Genomic DNA, 18,341 nt, shown 5'->3' on the forward strand with positions numbered 1-18,341 from the left:
CACTATACCCAACAAAAATACACGTATGTGTCTTATCTGACAACTTATGTCGAAACTCCACAGGCACGTGGGCATATGCAAGACAACCAAAAACTTTGAAGTAATCCACTGAAGGCTTTTTCCCATGCCAAGCCTCATAGGGAGTGATTGTCTTCAAAGCCTTTGGTGGAGCCCAATTCAAAACATAATTGGCACACATGAGGCCTTCGAGCCAAAATCTGTGAGGGAACTTTTTACTAGTAAGCATGCATCTATCCATCTCCATGAGAGTGTGATTTTTGCGCTCAGCTTTGCCATTTTGCTGAGGTGTAAGCCTCACTGTAAGCTAATGCATGATGCCTTTCTCCTTAAAAAATGCCTCAAATTTATGAGACATATACTCTCCCCCTTCAAATTCATGAGACATATACTCCCCCCCTTTATCAGTGCGAAGTGTCTACACCTTGAGTCTTGCCTTATTTGCAACAATGGCCACACATTGTTGAAATGCATAAACACATTTTCTTCCTACCACAGACCCAAGTGTAGTTGGTGAAGTCATCTATGAATGTAACATAATAGAGATAACCCCCAAAAGCAAGTGTCCTCATGGGACCGTAGACATCTCTGTGTATGAGCTGTAATTTACGAGTAGCTCTAATTGCACCATCCTTCTTAAAAGGAAATCTATGCATCTTGCCAAGGATGCATCTGTCACATGCATGAGGAGGAGGTGACTCCAAAGGAGGCAATGCATCAACCATAGCATGCTTCTGAAGTGTCACCAAGCTGCCATAGCTCATGTGCCCATATCTGGCATGCCATAACTACACATTCTGCATCGCAGTAGTGGTAGTGCTCACTGAAAGTGCAAGATCGGATCGTTTCTCATAAATGTCAAGCTGAAAAAGACCACGATACAAAGTGCCAGACAACATCCAAGCTTAGTCATTCTCTTTGTCTCGTCTGCACACTTAGCATCTTCAAATATGACCTGAAATCCTCCTCGATTGAGAGAGGGCACTAAAAGCAAATTCTTCTTTATACCTGGCACATAAAGAACATCTGTAATTCTAAAATTTGTGCCATCCGTGGATGTGACTCGTGAGTATGATGTCACCTACTCCACACACTGAATAAGAAGAATTGCTTGCACATGTCACCTTCTTTTTAGCAGGTGGTGCGTTCAGAGATGCAAAAAGACCTTCCTAGAAGTGATGTTCTTAGAAGCACCACTATCAAAATACCAAGTGTTCAGTGTCTCGGTAACACTGAAAGAGCATGCATCCTTTGAAGGGTCATAGCTGCAAGTCAAGAAAGCATACGGGTCATCCTCAAGAGTGGCTGTAGTATATGGACTAGCCACTGGAAAATCTGAAATGCAAGAAAAAAATGCATAGTGCTTTTTCACAAAGTTGGCTGTAACATCCCCTCCATCATGTGCATTAGGAGCTGATGCATTTGAAATAGCCATACCTGAATCCCTTTTCTTTTCCTTAGCTATTCGTTTCTTGCATTCACCAATGTAATGACCTAGCTTCTTGCTGTATTGACAAATGCCCTTCCTCTTAGGCTTATCTGCATTCCCTTTAGCCTTATAAGAGGGCTATCTTGAATCAACTTTATGCTGATGTGTGGGCTGATTTCCATGCTGCTTTTGCTGCCCTTTCCCTTTGGGCTTGAACTTAGAAAGCAGCATGTATTGCCATGTTCTGTCTTGTTTGCTCTTCCTGGAAGAAGAGTCCTACCCACTCGTAGGATTGCATCCCCCCCTCAATGAGAAATTCTGTGAGGTGTGGAAACTGAGATAAGACCTAGGAAGAGAATTTAGAGTGGTGGTAATCATCTCTGAATCTTGAATAACCTCATCTATATTCAGCAACAATTCCCTCAAATCGTGAAGTTTTGTGAGGTAAGCATTCATGGAATCTCCCTCATCCATATGTGTATGAGATAGCTCTCTCTTCACGAAGGAAACTCTGGTATCATTTCTTGCTGCAAACATGCTCTCTAAAATTTCCCAAGCTGCCTTCGAGGTCTTGCATGACTGAATGTGAGGAATAATAAATCGCTCGACAGAAAGAGAACTAACTGAAAGAGCTTGTGCATCCCTAGAATCTCACCTTTTATGTTCTGTTGTGGGAGCCACTGGAGTAGCAGCTGCTGCTCCAATCACTTGTCCTGCATTTTGACCTCGACCCGTGCCTCCAGCTGTAGGAGTGACAAGTAGCCACAGTTTTTGGCCTTGTCTCATCTCCATTGACATAATCCCACAGATGCCTGCCAACCAAGATGTTGTGAACCATAAAACTCCACAAGCAGTAGTTGGTTCCATCCATCTTATCCTCTTGAGTGAGGATTCCAAACACCTCCTTGGGGTTGTTTTGAGCCATTTCTGCCAGAAAACTAAAAAATGCAGGAAACTAGACACATAAAATCCCTTCCTGGGATGTAAAATGCACAACCAAAGTTTGCCAAAAACTTCTGCCAACAAACTCAATTGCTGTCATAGCCTATCAAAAGCTTGAGATGCACCACAATGCTCTGCAAATGCTAAAACACTGCTAAGTATATCTGCAAAAAGTGGCAAATGTCTGCAATATGACTCAAACTGAGTCCAAAACTGCTTTCAAAGCTCCCAAATGATCTTTCCACGGCCAAATTACATTCAAAATGCAAAAGCTGCAAATTCTTGCGAGAAATTGCAGCTGAAAGGGGGCAAAGCATCCAAAAACCTCAAATTTTGCAATTATCTGCAAAAGCCCCAAATTTTGTATGCAAGATTGCAAGCAAAACCAAAAAAGCCCCAAATTTTTGGAGCAGGTTTTGCAACCTGACTGCAATGCCTGCAACAAAACGTTAGCGGGGATGTCATAGGAGCTAGTCCCTGCTATGCGTGATGGAGTTTATGGTTTTCAACCTTATGAGTGACTATCATGAGATTGAAACTGCACTATGTTGTGTTTTTAGAGGATGAGTTTGGGAATGTTCCTAGATTCATCTAGGTATATGCTTCTGCCGTATTAGCGGACATGCAAATTTCACCTTGTGAAGTTTTCGTCCATGTCGCGGCTTGTTGGTATTGCGATAATTCTTTCTATCTTAAATGGTGCGTTGCCCTATCGGATAGATTTAGATGCTCGTTTGGGAGAGACTAAAATGAAATCGTTTAGACTTCACAAGCAGTTGTAGCTTGAATGAATAGATTTTGGACTAGTTTTTGATTAGCCTTCTCCTTTAGTGCTAGCCTTCATCATGGCTGAGTATGCCCTTCACCTCCAGAGTGCCGACAGAAACTCAATACAAAGACTTTGTATAAATGGATGCTTAAGTTTGTGTGGGTGTGTGGATTTGTATGTGTGAGCGCATATTTTTATACTATGGTCTACCCCCCATTGTTGACGGAATCCGTACACCTGCACGAAAATGTATGACGAGAATGTACGCATCTGAGACGTAGTCAGTGTACAGAATCCGTACAAGGTATGGACGATTGGTAGATGTACGACGAGCTGGTATGGATGGTGCAGATGTACGGAACGACCTGTCAGTTGCAGATGTACGAGCGAGCTAGTACAAATGGCGCTTGCTGTACGGCGACCTTCAGATTTATAGCGACAGAAATCCTTATAGTCGTATGGACTGTACGGACTAGTAGGAACGTGGGCTAGAGCTCGAGCTTGCGGGTAAGGAGCAGTACCGGGAGCAACCTGCTCTGATACCAAATGTGAGAGAAGAATGCAAGAGGAGCAAAATGTCTGAATAGATGAGTGAAAATACAAGAGAGTGTGAGGTTTTGTCTAAGTGACAAAACCTTATCCTATCCACTAATCGTAGTTAAGGATCTAACTGTGGTTAGGGGGAAAAACCTCAATGAGGGAAAAGTGCCCCTAACCTATTTATTAAATTACATTGGCCATGGCCTAGAATATACCAATAATTCTAACAACATGACCTAAGGTGTACAATAATATCAAATCCACCTAGTTACTATGACTAGCAATTCAAAATTGGGGTCCTCGAAATCTGCCTATCAACGTGGCTAGCTGACTACGATCTAGCTCAAAATGCGTGCTAAGGGCTGTCAGGATCGAACTTTAGCCTTCTCCCCAAGGACATTAGGTCAGCAAGATAGGACACATGCCTTGGATCACAATATGCTAAGATCTCTCACAATGCCCATGTGAGAGGCCCCTAGGGAAGGATAGAGACAGACAACATCAAAGTTCAACCGTGTTTCAGAGGCACTAGGTCCCCACTCGAGCCCATGCGAGAGAAAGGAAAACACTCCATGTGTCAAGACTTTTTCGGTAATATGTCATTCATGAGTAATCTAAGATCACCAGTTTTTCACATGATGTAATTCAATACTCACGGATGCCTTCTTGGACTTCTACACACGTTAATTAGCTTCTCTCTCTCTCTCTCTCTCTCTCTCTCTCTCTCTCTCTCTCTCTCTCTCTCCCGGATGCCCGCTTGGTCACCCGGGCTGTCTAGGATATACTGTGAAAGAATAGAAACTATACATAAACGTTTCCTGATAGGAGAGTTAGGGGTTAAGGCATACACACACTGCCCCATTCTACTGGCTGAAAGGGGTATGATACCTCTAGAGGTGGGAGCATTGTGTCAATTCTTGGCTTACCTCGACAAATTTGAGAACATGGACACCAGTGTACAAGGCGATGGAAACTACACGGATTGGGCTGGCACAGAGAGGGAATGAAGTGGATGAAATCATGGGGTATAACAACCACTCATATACTAGAAGATGCATGTGAAATAAGGGAGATTGTGACGCAGCAAAATCCGGTAACAAAATGCAGTTTCATAAACAGGAAATTAATTCAATGGACAGCCATGGTATGCAGAAATATCTCTGGAAAGACATAGGAATGTAGGCATCTAATACGCAAAATCAAAACTAGTTCACATCATATCGAGGTAGATGGATAAGACCACGGATTCCCAAAGAGGAAAACCTGCAAAATCTGCCCCACAAGGGAAGTAGAGAATGAACAGTAATGTATTCCTTACATGTAGAGCCTACGCACAGATCAGAGAAGGCTATGTCGACAGAAGAGATCTAAAAAATCTGCTGGAGCAACAAACCAAAAGGCTAGGAAGCTACTTGAAATAGATTTTGAAACACCGTAACAAGATACTGGGTCTAGCACACAAGCTAGCCCCACAAGTACTGAATACATGACAAGCTGGTAATATTCTCTCTATTAGGTGTAAGGGATCACTATTAATTGATATTGATCGCCAGTCCCCCATAGATCGTGAAGGGTCTCCCGCAGACTTGAATACAATCATGGTCTTCCCCTAGGTATTTCGGCATGCCGGAGCTGTCCATTGGGTTAATTTCTTGTTTGTAGAACTGCATTTGTCCTGGGTTTTTGTAGCTAAGCTAGCTCACAGCCTAGCAAAACAAGGCTCAGCTGTAAATGAATGTTCATTAGATTGCATTTCAAGAATGAGTACATGGTACAGCAGGGCCCCCTTTTATATGTATAGGGTTGGGCAAAATATACCACAATGCTTATGGGATGTCCACCCTAGGTTGCCACATGGCAACATTAGGCCATCCTATTAAAGTACTACTTATTTACAATGCCATTAAAAGGCTGATTAGACTAGAAAGTCACTAAGTAGTCCACATTGCTCAAAGGAAATTTACCCTCAAATTTGCAATGGAGCTGTAACGAGGAGTCACAAACAATAAAATGAAGAAGAGAAGCTCATGTCTACATAGCATATATGTAACAGTGAATGGAGTGAGTATTCTCTGTTGCATCTGTCAATAGTCCCCACTATTGCATGCTGAACTGCAGCAACGATGATGGTTGAGAAATAGGTAGCTTCAAACTATATGCCACATTCCCAATTTGCTGCAACACCTTATGCAATCTCCATCATTAAAACATCCTTCCGTTTTTCACCCTTCCTGCTTGCAGAAATCACAGGAAGCAAACTGCTGCAAACACTCTCTCTTGCTCTCCCTCTCTCCCTCTCTCTACAGATACATTAGGGCCCAGAACAATCGTCGGGCTGGACCCCCCCCAAGGTTTTTATTAAAGAAGAGAGAATTGGAGTACATAGTTCAGCGTAGAGCTGTCATACCTATTTTCAAACGTGAATCAATCTTTACAAGAGCTTCAAGCTCATTCCAAAATGGCAACATGCCACTTGTCTAAAATCTAGACTAGGATCTTCGTAGCACTTGGTCACGTGGGTGGCCTCTGAAATGCTTGCTATGCTCCAAATTGCTTGGGTCTTTAGCCCCTGATAGTACCTGTAACAATTAATTAAAGCGCACCACCATGGTACCCATTAGTTGTTAGTGTTTGCATGCAAAAATAATAAACTATGGACTAATCCTAGTCACGGTGGGCGTCCCCACTGAACACATGTGCACACATAACAACTATATATAAATATATATATTGTTTGGTTGACCGGAGTCAATGCTCTTGATCATGATTAAGGGGCTTGGACCAAGGGTCGAGGCGCCTTAATTATAGTCAAGTCTCTCCAATCGAAGGTGGCACAACTCTCCAACCGAAGTTGGCACATCTTGGTTAACCACAGTTAACCTTCTTGGTATAAACCAAGTCTTCCTAACCGAAGTCAGGCTTACTTAACCGAAGTCAAGTATCTTTGACCGTAGTCAATTCTTTGACCTATAGAAGAACTCTTTTGACCATAATTAACCTAGATGGAAAATTCTTTAATTACGATCAAAGAAATGGTCAATTGTACTTTGACTTAGGATATTTACATTGTGGTGACATCCCCTCGGCTTCTATTCAGTTGACCTCAACTGAAAAGCTTCCTTGTAAACATCCAAATGTTGTGGATGATCGGACAACATGTCTTCATCCATCCACTTGGCATCCAATGCGGTATAATTCTTGAATTTTACAAGGTACTTGTAAAATTCCTTGCCCTGAGGGCCTTTGCGTACAATATGGTACACAATCACCTCCTCCAGTTCATCCACTTCTAGTGGATTCTCTGCTATTGGCTCTGTAGGCTTTGGCCCCTTGAATTTCTTTAGAAGACTCACATGGAATGCATTGTGAATCCTCCAATGCTCTGGCAATGCCAACGTGTATGCAACCTCATTTATTCTTTCTGTAACCCTGAAAGGGCCATAGTACCCGGGAGAGAACTTTGCATACACTTTCTGTTTGCCTTTAAACTTGTGGAGCCTAGCTTTCTCGAACTTTAAAAGTACGCAATCCCCTTCTTTGAGATCTAATTGTCTCCTATGCTTATCTGCAGCTCTTTTATGCTTTTCTTGAGACCTTTCAATTGCTGTCCGGGCTTGGCTGAAAGCTGTCCGGAGGTCTCTCACAAACTTATCAGCTGCAAATATTCCATCTTTGGTCCTTAGGATAGGTCGCAGAATCACCTTCCCATAGATGACCTCAAAGGGGGCTTTGCCTGTAGAGCTGTGAACTGTATTATTGTAAGCGAACTCTACCAATGGTAGGTACTTTTCCCAGTTTGAACCTTGGTCACCCACGTAGCATTTCAGCATATGCAATGCTGTAGAATTTGCTACTTCACTTTGATCATCTGTTTGGGTATGGAAAGAAGAAGAAAAATTCAGATTCGTCCCCATATTATCAAATAAAGCTCTCCAGAATAGATTGGTCATTCTGGGATCTCGATCACTGACAATGGACTTAGGCATACCATGATGCTTAAAGATCTGTGCCATGAAAAGCTTAGCCATATGATCTGCCTTTAAGGTTTTGCGAACTGGAATGAAATGAGCTTGCTTGCTGAATCTATCAATGATAGTCCAAATCCCATCATTACTTGACTTTGATCTTGGTAAATAAAAAATCAAGTCCATTGTAATACTTTCCCACGATGCCTGAGGCGCGGGAAGAGGCATAAGTAGGCCAGGTGCCTTCCACAATTCTTTTTCATAGATTCCCAGGTATCTCTCAGAATCACACGATCTTTGGCTTTCGTATGCTACTACATGTCCATTCTGATGCAATGCAGCCCCAACACACTCTCCGCAGGCATCACAATGAACATCAAAAGGTTGATAAAGATCCGGGACTACAAGAATAGGCTCTGTAGTCAACTTCTCCTTGAGTGTATTGAATGCTTTCTTTTGTGACATTCCCCATGTGAAGGTTGCATTTTTCTTGGTAAGGTCATGTAGTGGAGCTTGTAAAATGCCTGATGAATCTCTTGTAATAGGAGCAGAGTCCCATAAAACTACGGACTTCATGCACAGTTTTCAGGTGTAGCCTCGTGTTTTATTGAGTATTGTGTTCCTCCAGTCTCCTGTCTCAACAGATTATGTCACTAGCAAATGCTGAATACGTGTTTGCAGGTTCTTGTAACTGTTGTATGAAGCAAATGGAGAGTAGAACCTCCATTATAAGGATCTTCTCAGTAGGATGCAGACGTTTCCAGTACCTTCTTTGAAGACTGTCTAGCACCCTGAGAAACAACGGCTGTGTGAAGTATTTGCTCTTTACATGTGGTGGAATAACTATTTCTTGTCCAGCTGGAGGTTCAAGGAGCAACACTGTTGCTAGTGCCATCAACAATCGAGAGACTCTCTAGGTGAAAGTCTTGATTGATCTCATGGTGATCCAATGCATCAGAGAGCGAGAATTCGATTCAAGATAGAAGAATGCTTGGCCTCGACTTGGCACCCCAACCTGCAATTGAATGCTGACAACACAACATCGTTAGGATCATGTTGTCTTTGCTTATCCAAAGTTTTGGAGCCTTGGCCTTCTCCTACAGAATAATCAGCTTCACCAAAAGAAGCCAGGCAGGCTGTATCCAAAGTCGAATCCTTGTTTTGAAACTCCTAAAAGTCACTTCCAAGGCTTATGCCAGAGTGATCTGTAACCTTGAACATGTTGCCTTCATGATCTGAATTCTCATTGTTGGCAATGGTGGCAGTGCTGGGGGGTATAGAGCAGATTGTGTTTTCAAATGGTACAATTGTCACTTTTCGATGCTAACTTTGGGAATAAAAGTTAAGCTTTTATCGTCGTGTGTCAGGTCAGTGATGCTGGTTTTGTGATCTTCTTTTATGAGATGGAGAAAGTTACTTTGTGCTAGGCTTGTGTCTTTTTTCAATGAATGTACAGTGTATCTTAGATGTCAGGTGTTGTGGGTCTCAAAATAACATGAAACCATTACTCTATGTAAAAGAAACTGGTGCAGAGCCTTCTCATGAATCATTCAAAAGCGTCCTTGTTTTTGCCGCCTCTTTCATTTCTCTTTGTCTTATTGACTGAGGTTGCTTCTTGTGGTTCAAACAGAAGGTCTACGAAGTGCTGGCAATCATCCTGGAATATCATACAGTGTCTTAGCTGGATTGGGGCTTCTCCTAATGAAAAGTAAGAGTAATTTGGGAAAACTGAAGCCATGCATCACATGCTTATCTTCTCTCATCTTTTAGATTTTTAGAAAGAAATATGGGAATTGTAAAGCTCCATCATATGTCAGGCAAAGGAAAGTCCCGATTTTGTATTCTTACAGCTTATATCTAATGTAAAACGTGAAATTTTATCTCTGCAGGGCCAAGAAGGTTTTTATTTCGATACACCATAGGTCAATTTCAGAGTGACGAGGTATAAGTTATAACCAAACTATTTCTAACTTGTTGATTCTTTCATCACTGATATATTAGGCCTTTATAGCAAGCAATATATGAGCTTGAGGTTTTCTATTTAACATGCCAATTGGTTGGTTTCTTGCATTTGATGGATGCCATTGTTCTGTTGCTATGGTTGTATCTGGCATGGCAAGTCGGCATAATGTGCAAAGGCAGCTAGCCAGCAGAACATGCCTCTCAACAGATGCTCTTTCACTCTTTGGGAGATCTTGGCACGGTATCTAGATGGACATGCTTCCCCTCTTTCTGTACAGCATGGATGCACCTCCTACGTCGATCCCGCGAGATGAGATTAGCCGTATCATACGGTTAGACCTCCTCTAGCTTCACACATCCCGGACTTGGGGGGAGGACTAGGAGCTCCCCACCAAGACTCAGTTTTATCGCGACCACTTCCTAAGAGTATCAGAGGAGGGATTCATTATCAGACCCCAGTATCTCGAGGATAGAGGAGTCTCCCATGCACTGAGGATTGCCATTGGTCAGATGCGGGTTTCGTCCCACCAGCTGAGGGTCAAGGCAGGGAGAGCAACGGGTATACCGAGAGAGCAACGGGTCTGCACGCTAGGGGCGGTTGAGACAGAGGAGCATTTTCTTTGTGTTTGCCCAGCCTACTACGAGATTCGGGGACGCTACCACTGTCTCTATCTAGAGGGGAGTGGCTTCGGTCCTTTGTCACGACTGATCCATTTCCATGACCATGTCTATATCGGGCTTTATTTGATGGAGATGCGGCGACATAGGGAGACAATTCTATGACAGATCAGAGAGCAGCAAGGGATGGTCAGACCACTACAGGACATAGAGGGTGACCGGGCACATCGACACGTCACAGACTCATATACATTTGTGTCAGCCCTCGCACAAGGGAAGTGGAGGAGGAGGAGGAGCTAGCCGACATGAGAGCAGTCTGGATGAGCAGCCGGCACAGTACCACGGAGAGAGGGGCTCAGAGGCCACATGTGCGACAGAGAGCCCCTAAGGTACACTCTATTGAGGTCTGATCTATCACAGCTTTCCTAAGGGAAGACCGACAGAGACGAGGGGTCACCCTAGACGTAGCTCAGAGAGTCTAGAGGAGCGAGGAGACCGCGTTCCCCACCACAGCGCGAGAAAGTTAGAGAGACGCAGATACGAGACATCTTCGCAGCCCACCAAAGATCCATCATTGTACTAGGCTTTGGTTGCGTCCTAGCACCTGGATAGATGGATTGATTGATATGGCCCACTCTGCAGTTGTAGTTGACCTTGTTTTTTCTATGTTTATGATTCTGTTAGCATAGATTAATACTCAGCAAGGGTCATAGCGTACCGTTTGCTTTAGCCCATTGAGGCTTGTATGATTTCGCTTTTCTGTGTACTTTGTTCCATAGGCCCGTGAGGCCTCCCGTTGAGGTTAATATATCTTTCTTTCTTTCTTTCTTTCTCTAGCAAGAATGCCATCTCCCTCGATTCCCACTGCCATTAAAGACTCACAAGACATGCAAATAGCGAAGAGCTTTGTGTAGGATTTCTAGGATTGAGCATTGGTCAAGCACATTGTTGGGGCAAAGGGATGAACCCAAGCCTTGAGGAAGACAATAGAAAGTATGACAATAGAATGTGTGCTGCAACCAAGTGCAAGCTCAACAAGCAATTTAGTAAGGCAAAGACCATGGCTATAGCCACAGTCCTTGCTATGTGTGATGGAGTTTATGGTATGTTGAGCTTGTGAGAGGCTGTCACGAGATTGAAACAATACTTGTATATGACAATAGAATGTGTGCTACAACCATGCGCAAGATCGGCAAGCAATTTAGTAAGGTAAAGGCCATAGCTATAGCTAGTCCTTGCTATGCGTGATGCAGTTTATGGTTGTCGAGCTTGTGAGGCATTGTCATGAGATTGAAGCTGTACTTGTATAAATGGATGCTCAAATATGTGTGGGTGTGTATATGTGAGAACATATCTTTACACTATGGTCTACACCCACCCTTGGGCGCGAATGATGCAGTGGGGATGTCATAGTAGCTATCCTTTCTATGCATGATGGAGTTTTTTGGTTTTCAACCTTGTTATTGAATGCCATTAGATTGAAACTGCATTTTGTTGTATTTGATTGAAATTGCGTTGTGTTGTATTTTTTGAGGATGAGTTTCGGCATTTGTTGGATTGATCTAGACATAGGTAAAGACCGTAGAAGGGTCCTTTGTTCTTTCTAGTCTGCATTTTATGCTCAATCCCATGGACAATTCTCTATCTAACTCTCTTGGAGGATCCCCCACCACTCCCATTCTGCCATCTGCAACGAACCTTGATACGAGAAGAATGAGAAGTCCACCGTCGAGATGCCTCACCTTTGTGGCCCGCGATGGTAATCGTCGATGATTCATTCTGAACTAGTTTGCTACCGCCCTCAATAGTTAGACTATGAACTGCTGATAGAGCTGTGAATGATGATCGGCTTGCAGAGCGACTGAAAGACACCCCCATAGAGTTTGAAGGAGTCCTCATCAAGGCGCAACTCAAAATCGCTGTCCATCAACTTGTCGCCGTCTATATTCATTGACATGATTCATAATTTGGTTAAACAAGCTCACATGTTGAAGAGGGAAAGAGTCCACATCTCATTGCTAAAGGCCTCTAAGGATGGGAGAGGAGTGAGAGAATGTTGATCGCCAACACAAAGAAAATATTTAGGTTCCTATTTTTAGCCTTTGGGGATGATTTTACCATGTGAAGTGCAATTCACTTGATTTTGGTTTTGTTGCAGGCATACCATATCAAATTTCATGTTTCTTATGTGCTTGAAAATATCCTCACTGCTTGCTTCCAAGCCTCTTACGTGTTAAGAGCGGCCGGATGTTTTTTAAAGGGATATGCCCGAGGCTTTGCCTTCTTCCAAGTTTCTTAATGTGCGAACAAACATCATCCACGTTCATGGGGCTCTGCCATTTTCTTACTTCCTACCATATGCCCTTGGGCATCGTAATGTTTCCCATGGTCTGCTTCACCTCTTCGTTTGACTTGGATATTCAGATTCAGTGATTTGGTAAGTTTCTAAGGCTTTCTTGACATTCCAAAAAGTGTGGGACTGTTATGCTGAAGCCGAGATAACATGACCTCGGAAGGGCCAGTGGTCATTTTCCTTTAGAGGATGACTTTTGTATTATATTTTATTGTGCTTCAAGTAAACAGTTAAAGGAATCAATGTCAAGGTCCTCGGTGAGGGTGACATGGCATAGACTAGACGAATCTAATGTCGAGGACCTAGGTGCACCGAAATATGTGAATTGCCAAGGAGAAAATGGAATTAATGTTTATCCCAATAAAGGGCGAAAAAGGGTGCATGCTAGGGGCGTCTCGATTATCACACGTGGCATCCAGGTTCATATAGGGAGATGAGGGCTCTGCAAAAGCTTGCAGGAGCGAAATTATGTTTGATCTGATGCGCTTGCTTTTACACAGGTTGGTTGGGAGGATTATCATCGTGCCATCACCTATGATTCTTACAATATATTTCAGATTTCCAGATTTCAGTAGTTGGTTGTATCATTTGGTATCAGAGCTACGTGATCGACGAAGGGTTGTTCATGTGGCATGAGTTTAGGAAGGCGTCTCTGGAGTGACACATCGATTTTTCTAGGCTAGAGAGCATGGCTTTCTGGGTTCTATACAAAGAACTCCTGCTGGTTTCTCTCCACGTTGCGCAGGCATGCTTGCGGCTTACATGATGAAAACAAAGATTTGTGCCTTTATCACGTCATGCGGGTCTATAAATTGTCAGGTAGAAAGAAAAGGCACACAGAGATCTCGGTGCTTCTTCACGTGTCGTGGTGTTTGACATGCTTTAGTGAGCTCTTCCCATGTTGGGGTTATACGGGCTGGCTAAGAGTGAAGACAAAGAAATGGCACGATGCGATTGATCACCGGGACAATGTCTGTATTGACGTTGCATTGCGGATTGGTTAGCAGGAGGAAGGGGCAAGGCTATCTTTGGTGCTGTCTTATGTTGCGGGCAAGGCTGCCTCTTGGGGTTCTTGGAAGGAAAACACAGAGAGGTGTTTCCCCACGTAGTGGCTTTCTGGCCAATTGCGAGGCTGAAGACAGTGGATCAGGGCTGGACACATTGACTATTGGAGTTCCACACTCACAAATCCATGTGAACAGATTCAGGCTTACGTTTTTACCATTTTGGGGGCAACGGTGCTAAATATGAACTTGGATGATGTGCTTGAGTGGAAGAACCAAGTAGCAAATTTTGTGCCAGATGAACTTGATAAGCAGAGGAAGAATAGCAGTGTGGAAAACATAAAAGAAAAAGGAGCTGGATATTCGGTGATCGGAGCAGGAGCAAACATAATTGACCAGGGAGTTTCCTTTCCTTATTTAGATTTAGATTTGGTCGTGTTAGGAAATTTCTGAGTCTTTTGATTGCAGCAATAGATATTTCCAGTTGTTTGGTGGTGCAGGAATTCCCTAGTATAGGGAAAATTATTATTGGTTTGCAGCCTAATATATGCATGTATAGCTGTTGTTTTGAGCATTTGGAGTTTACAGTTCATAATTGGAAGTTGGGATTTCCAATTGTAAATATAGTTGAAGCAATGTAAAAGAAAAAAAAAACTCACTCAACCAACCTAGGCAAGGTTAAAACTTTTAAATCTAAGATTTTATGGACAAAGGCGAAGCTATAACAATGGAGGTTGAAGAAGAGGCTTCAAGGGTGGATCCGTGGAATCGGGAGTGCGGCAGACACAGTAGGTGTTGCACCCAGCAGCCCACACACTATCAGGTAGGATTGCTTTATTAGAGGATGCCTTACAACAGATTCTGGCTCAGCAATTGCAAGCAAACTTAGGGCCATCCGAATTTAGAAAAATGGTTCAGAGTATGTCTACTAGACCATCCCGAGATGATAAAGGAAAAGATCCAATGGAGCTTGAAACGTGTTTTCATACAATCAAGCCTAGGGGGGCTTAGGTACCTAATATTGCCAATTATAGACCAGAAAAGTATTCTGGTCGGATGACTTACCATAGTTTTGATGCCATAGAAGCCTGGTTTCACAAATGGGAAGAGGCTTTTGCCATTCGTGAAATCAGGAATGACATGAAGAAAATCCGCGGGGCAACCCGTATGTTTATTAAGGCAGCGAATAAATGGTGATTTAAGGAACAAAGGGATGGTGGAGCATCTACTACGTGGGAGGGGTTCAAGAAAGACTTTATAAAACATTTCTCATCTCCTAATGAAGCGTCTCGAGCTTGGGATCAGTATAGAAACCTTCGTTAGAGAAATTTGTCACTGGCTGAATACACTGATAAATTTAGAGAATGTGTAATGCAGGTGTTTTAAACCTCTTCCTCAGTCGGTACAAGTAAAGGACTTTATTTTCGTACTGAATGATAGAATCTAGATGGAAGTTCAGAAAGGAAAGGAAACTATGAGGATGCGAAAGGGAGCAAACCAAGTAGCTGGCACATCACCCTAGTCCTAACCCTATTTCTGCTTCAGCCCTTCTTCCTATAGCTTGCAACTGCATCAGCCCTGCTCCATTTCGCCTCTATTCACCTCCTCCTTGCACCCGTTTGCAGTAGCTATTTGCTTTAGTTATTGCCTCCATAGCCAGCCGCCTTGATTCGAGACCTTTTGGAGATCTAGGCGCCCTTCACAAGCCTCCTTCATCTCCACGTTGCACTCTGAGATCACCATCTCAGCCATCCGACGATCCTTGTTCCGTGGACAAACTTTCCACTGATGAGGTTGAAGGCATCAACAGCACAAGCCTACTCTCCTCGCTTTTTCTTCTTCCATCCTCTGGTGGTTCTAGTGATGCCCTATAGGCCATGGTATGAGCCTTGTAGGCATAAATAAAGACACTTATAGTGTTAGTGTCTTTTAGGCCACATAGGACACTTAGTCCTATGTGACACCTAGGACACTTAGTCCTAGGTCTAGGTACTTGTACCTTGTACTCCTTTGTTTTTGATTATCCAACTTTGACGTGACGGCTAAGGCGTTTATCATCGACTCTTTTGCTACCTGCAGTCTCTCTCTCCTAAGCGATCCTACAGTGGTATCAAAGCCTAGCTTGTGCCTCTTATCCATACTGTCCGTACAACAGTACGGACGTCCGTACAGTCACGTACGGATATCGTATGTTCTTGCAGCTGCCCATACATATGTCGTAACTGAGTATGTACTTGCATCATCGTATAAATCTGTACCTTCATCGTACGTCCGTAATTGCACTACGTCCGTACTTGCACTCGGTACTGCGTCGTATTGTACTTTATTGCGATGTGTTTCGTACTAGAGAAACCGTACAGATGAGTACTTGCATCGTTGTACTGTCCGTACTGCACTACATACATCTTCCGTACCTGCACGTGTGAAAGTGTACAACTGCAGTACTTTAGATCTCCATACAACGTATGGTTGTACAACCGTATAGTCGTACACCGTCCATCGTACGGTGTACTTGATCTGGTACTTGAGAAGTCAGTACAGCTAGTACTTCTCTCGAGATCTCCGTACAGGTGTTGCACGTACAAAGTCACATTCAAGACATTGGTAATTTTTGGGGCTTTCAGTTCATTTCACCTTCTTTGGTTGCAATTTCTTGCAAGAACATTGGGGCTTTGGAATTTGGTCTGCAATCTCTTGTTGTTTGCAATACATTGGGACAGATTGGAGAACATTGAGTCACATTTGCAGGACATTGAGTCAGATTTTCAGACATTGAGTCTTTTCTGCAAGACATTGAGTCAGATTCGCATACATTGGGTCACATTTGCAAAATTTCAGCAAAATTTGGGGCTTTTCTGTATTTGCCCTCTTTCTGGCCTATTTGCCCTCAATAAATTTGGGGCTTTTGCCAGATTTGCTGTTTTTGCAGTGAACATTGCCTGCCACAGCCATATTTGGGTCAAATCTGCATTTGCCCTTTGATTTGGGTTAGAAATTTGTAGATATTTGCTGTCATTTTTGGACAGCCAGCTTTTTGCAGTGATTTATTTGGAGTTCTTCGTGAAGATGATAAGTTGGATGGCACCAACTATCCGATGTGGTCTTATCTCATGAAACATATTCTAGTTGCAAAGCATTTGTGGAATATTGTTTCTGGGGCTGATCTGAGGCCAGCCAATGCTACAGTGGTTGCCTCTACTGCTGGTCCCTCTGCAGGGGTACTCCTCCTGATGCCTCTTCCTCTAGCACTCCTGCTGCTGCTCTTCCAACTCAAGAACAGTCAAGATGGGATGCAAGAGATGCAAATGCACATTCATGCATTGCTTTATCATGCAAGAGAATCATTATTCCACACATCCGGTCTTGCAGGACAGCAAAGGATGCTTGGGATAAATTGGCTTCTCTCTATCAGATTCGCAATGAAGCTCGTGTTGCATATTTGAGAAGGCAATTACAGGAAGTCAGTATGAATGAAGGTGACTCTATGGATGCATACCTGACAAAGATCAAGGACCTCATGGAACAGCTTGCCAACATTGATGAGGTGGTGCCAAATTCACAGCTTGTCAGTCCCACATTGAATGGACTGCCAGATACATATCAAGGGTTTGCTAGAACCCTTCGATTAGTAGCCATGGGTAATCCAGACCACTATTCTTTTGATCAGCTAGTTACTTTGCTTCTGTAGGAAGAGCAAAGTAGAGCTAATAGACAAGCCATTATTTTTTATCATGCATTTGCTTCACAACAGATAGGAAGAGACAAGGCTTCCAAGCCTATGGGCAAGCCAAAATCTGCGCATAGCAGCTGCAATTCCTCCCATGCATCTAAAAATACAGCGCAGATAAGTCAAAGAAGAAAAGATGCAACTATTGTCGCAAGCTTGCACACGACATTACAGAATGCAGGAAGCGCATTGCTTTGGAATGAAGCATGGAAAGGCAGGAAGCCTTCACTTTCACACATGAGAGTTTTTGGGTCTCTTGCATATGTTCATGTACCATCTCAGCTGAGACATAAGCTTGATGACAAGGCAATCAAATGCATATTTATTGGTTACAGCCAGAGAGCAGAGGGTATCGGTTATACCAACCAAATACTGGGAAGATTGTTGTCAATAGAGATGTAATCTTTGCTGAACATTCAGCTTCTCCTCTTGTGGACTGCAAAGTTAAGCCAGATGTTGACATGTTTGATGCCTTTGAATCTTGGTTACCTCTGCCATCCTCAGAAGAGGACTTTGACCAGCAACATGAGCCTCCTGCAGGCCCTCCACCAAGCAATAATCAGCCACTACCTCATGCTGATTTGCAGATTTCTCTTTCAGCACAAAATGATCCCACTATTGATGATGCAGTCATTGAAGAAAGAGCTGTCAATAGACAGCAAAGGCAAGTTCCCAGATGGCTTCTTGATACATTGAGGGACAGCAAACAAGATCAGCCTTTTGCTGCCTTGACAAGATCAGGGAATAGACAGCATGGTCACTTTCTTGAGTTTGCACTCCTTGCTACAACTTGCAATGAAGAGCCTCTGTGCCATAAAGATGCTTTTGATAGCAAAGAGTGGATGGATGCAATGAGAGCTGAGTTACATTCCATTGCTAAAAATGACACATGGGAATTAGTAGATCTCCCTCCAGGCAAGCATGCCATTGGAAGCAGGTGGGTCTACAAATTAGAAAGGAAATCGTATGGTAGCAGAGATCGATACAAAGCCCGTCTTGTTGCAAAAGGGTATG

At 43.2% G+C, this 18,341-nt stretch overlaps 1 protein-coding gene across 2 annotated transcripts in view; it reads left to right on the forward strand.

Moving 5' to 3' along the window:
• The window catches only part of LOC147879903 (RGS1-HXK1-interacting protein 1-like), a 98,876-nt gene that overhangs the window by 72,141 nt on the left and 8,394 nt on the right, over positions 1-18,341 (forward strand). For both annotated transcript variants that reach the window (XM_087371862.1, XM_087371861.1), the window contains exons 3-4: positions 9,294-9,371; positions 9,553-9,605. In XM_087371862.1, coding sequence (XP_087227988.1) covers positions 9,294-9,371; positions 9,553-9,605 — 131 coding nt within the window. The remainder of the gene's footprint in view (positions 1-9,293; positions 9,372-9,552; positions 9,606-18,341) is intronic.

This window comes from Dipteris shenzhenensis, chromosome 33 (genome assembly GCF_047967505.1).
Source record: "Dipteris shenzhenensis isolate YYH24624 ecotype China chromosome 33, Dip_SZ_1.0, whole genome shotgun sequence".
NCBI classification, from domain to species: Eukaryota; Viridiplantae; Streptophyta; class Polypodiopsida; order Gleicheniales; family Dipteridaceae; genus Dipteris; species Dipteris shenzhenensis.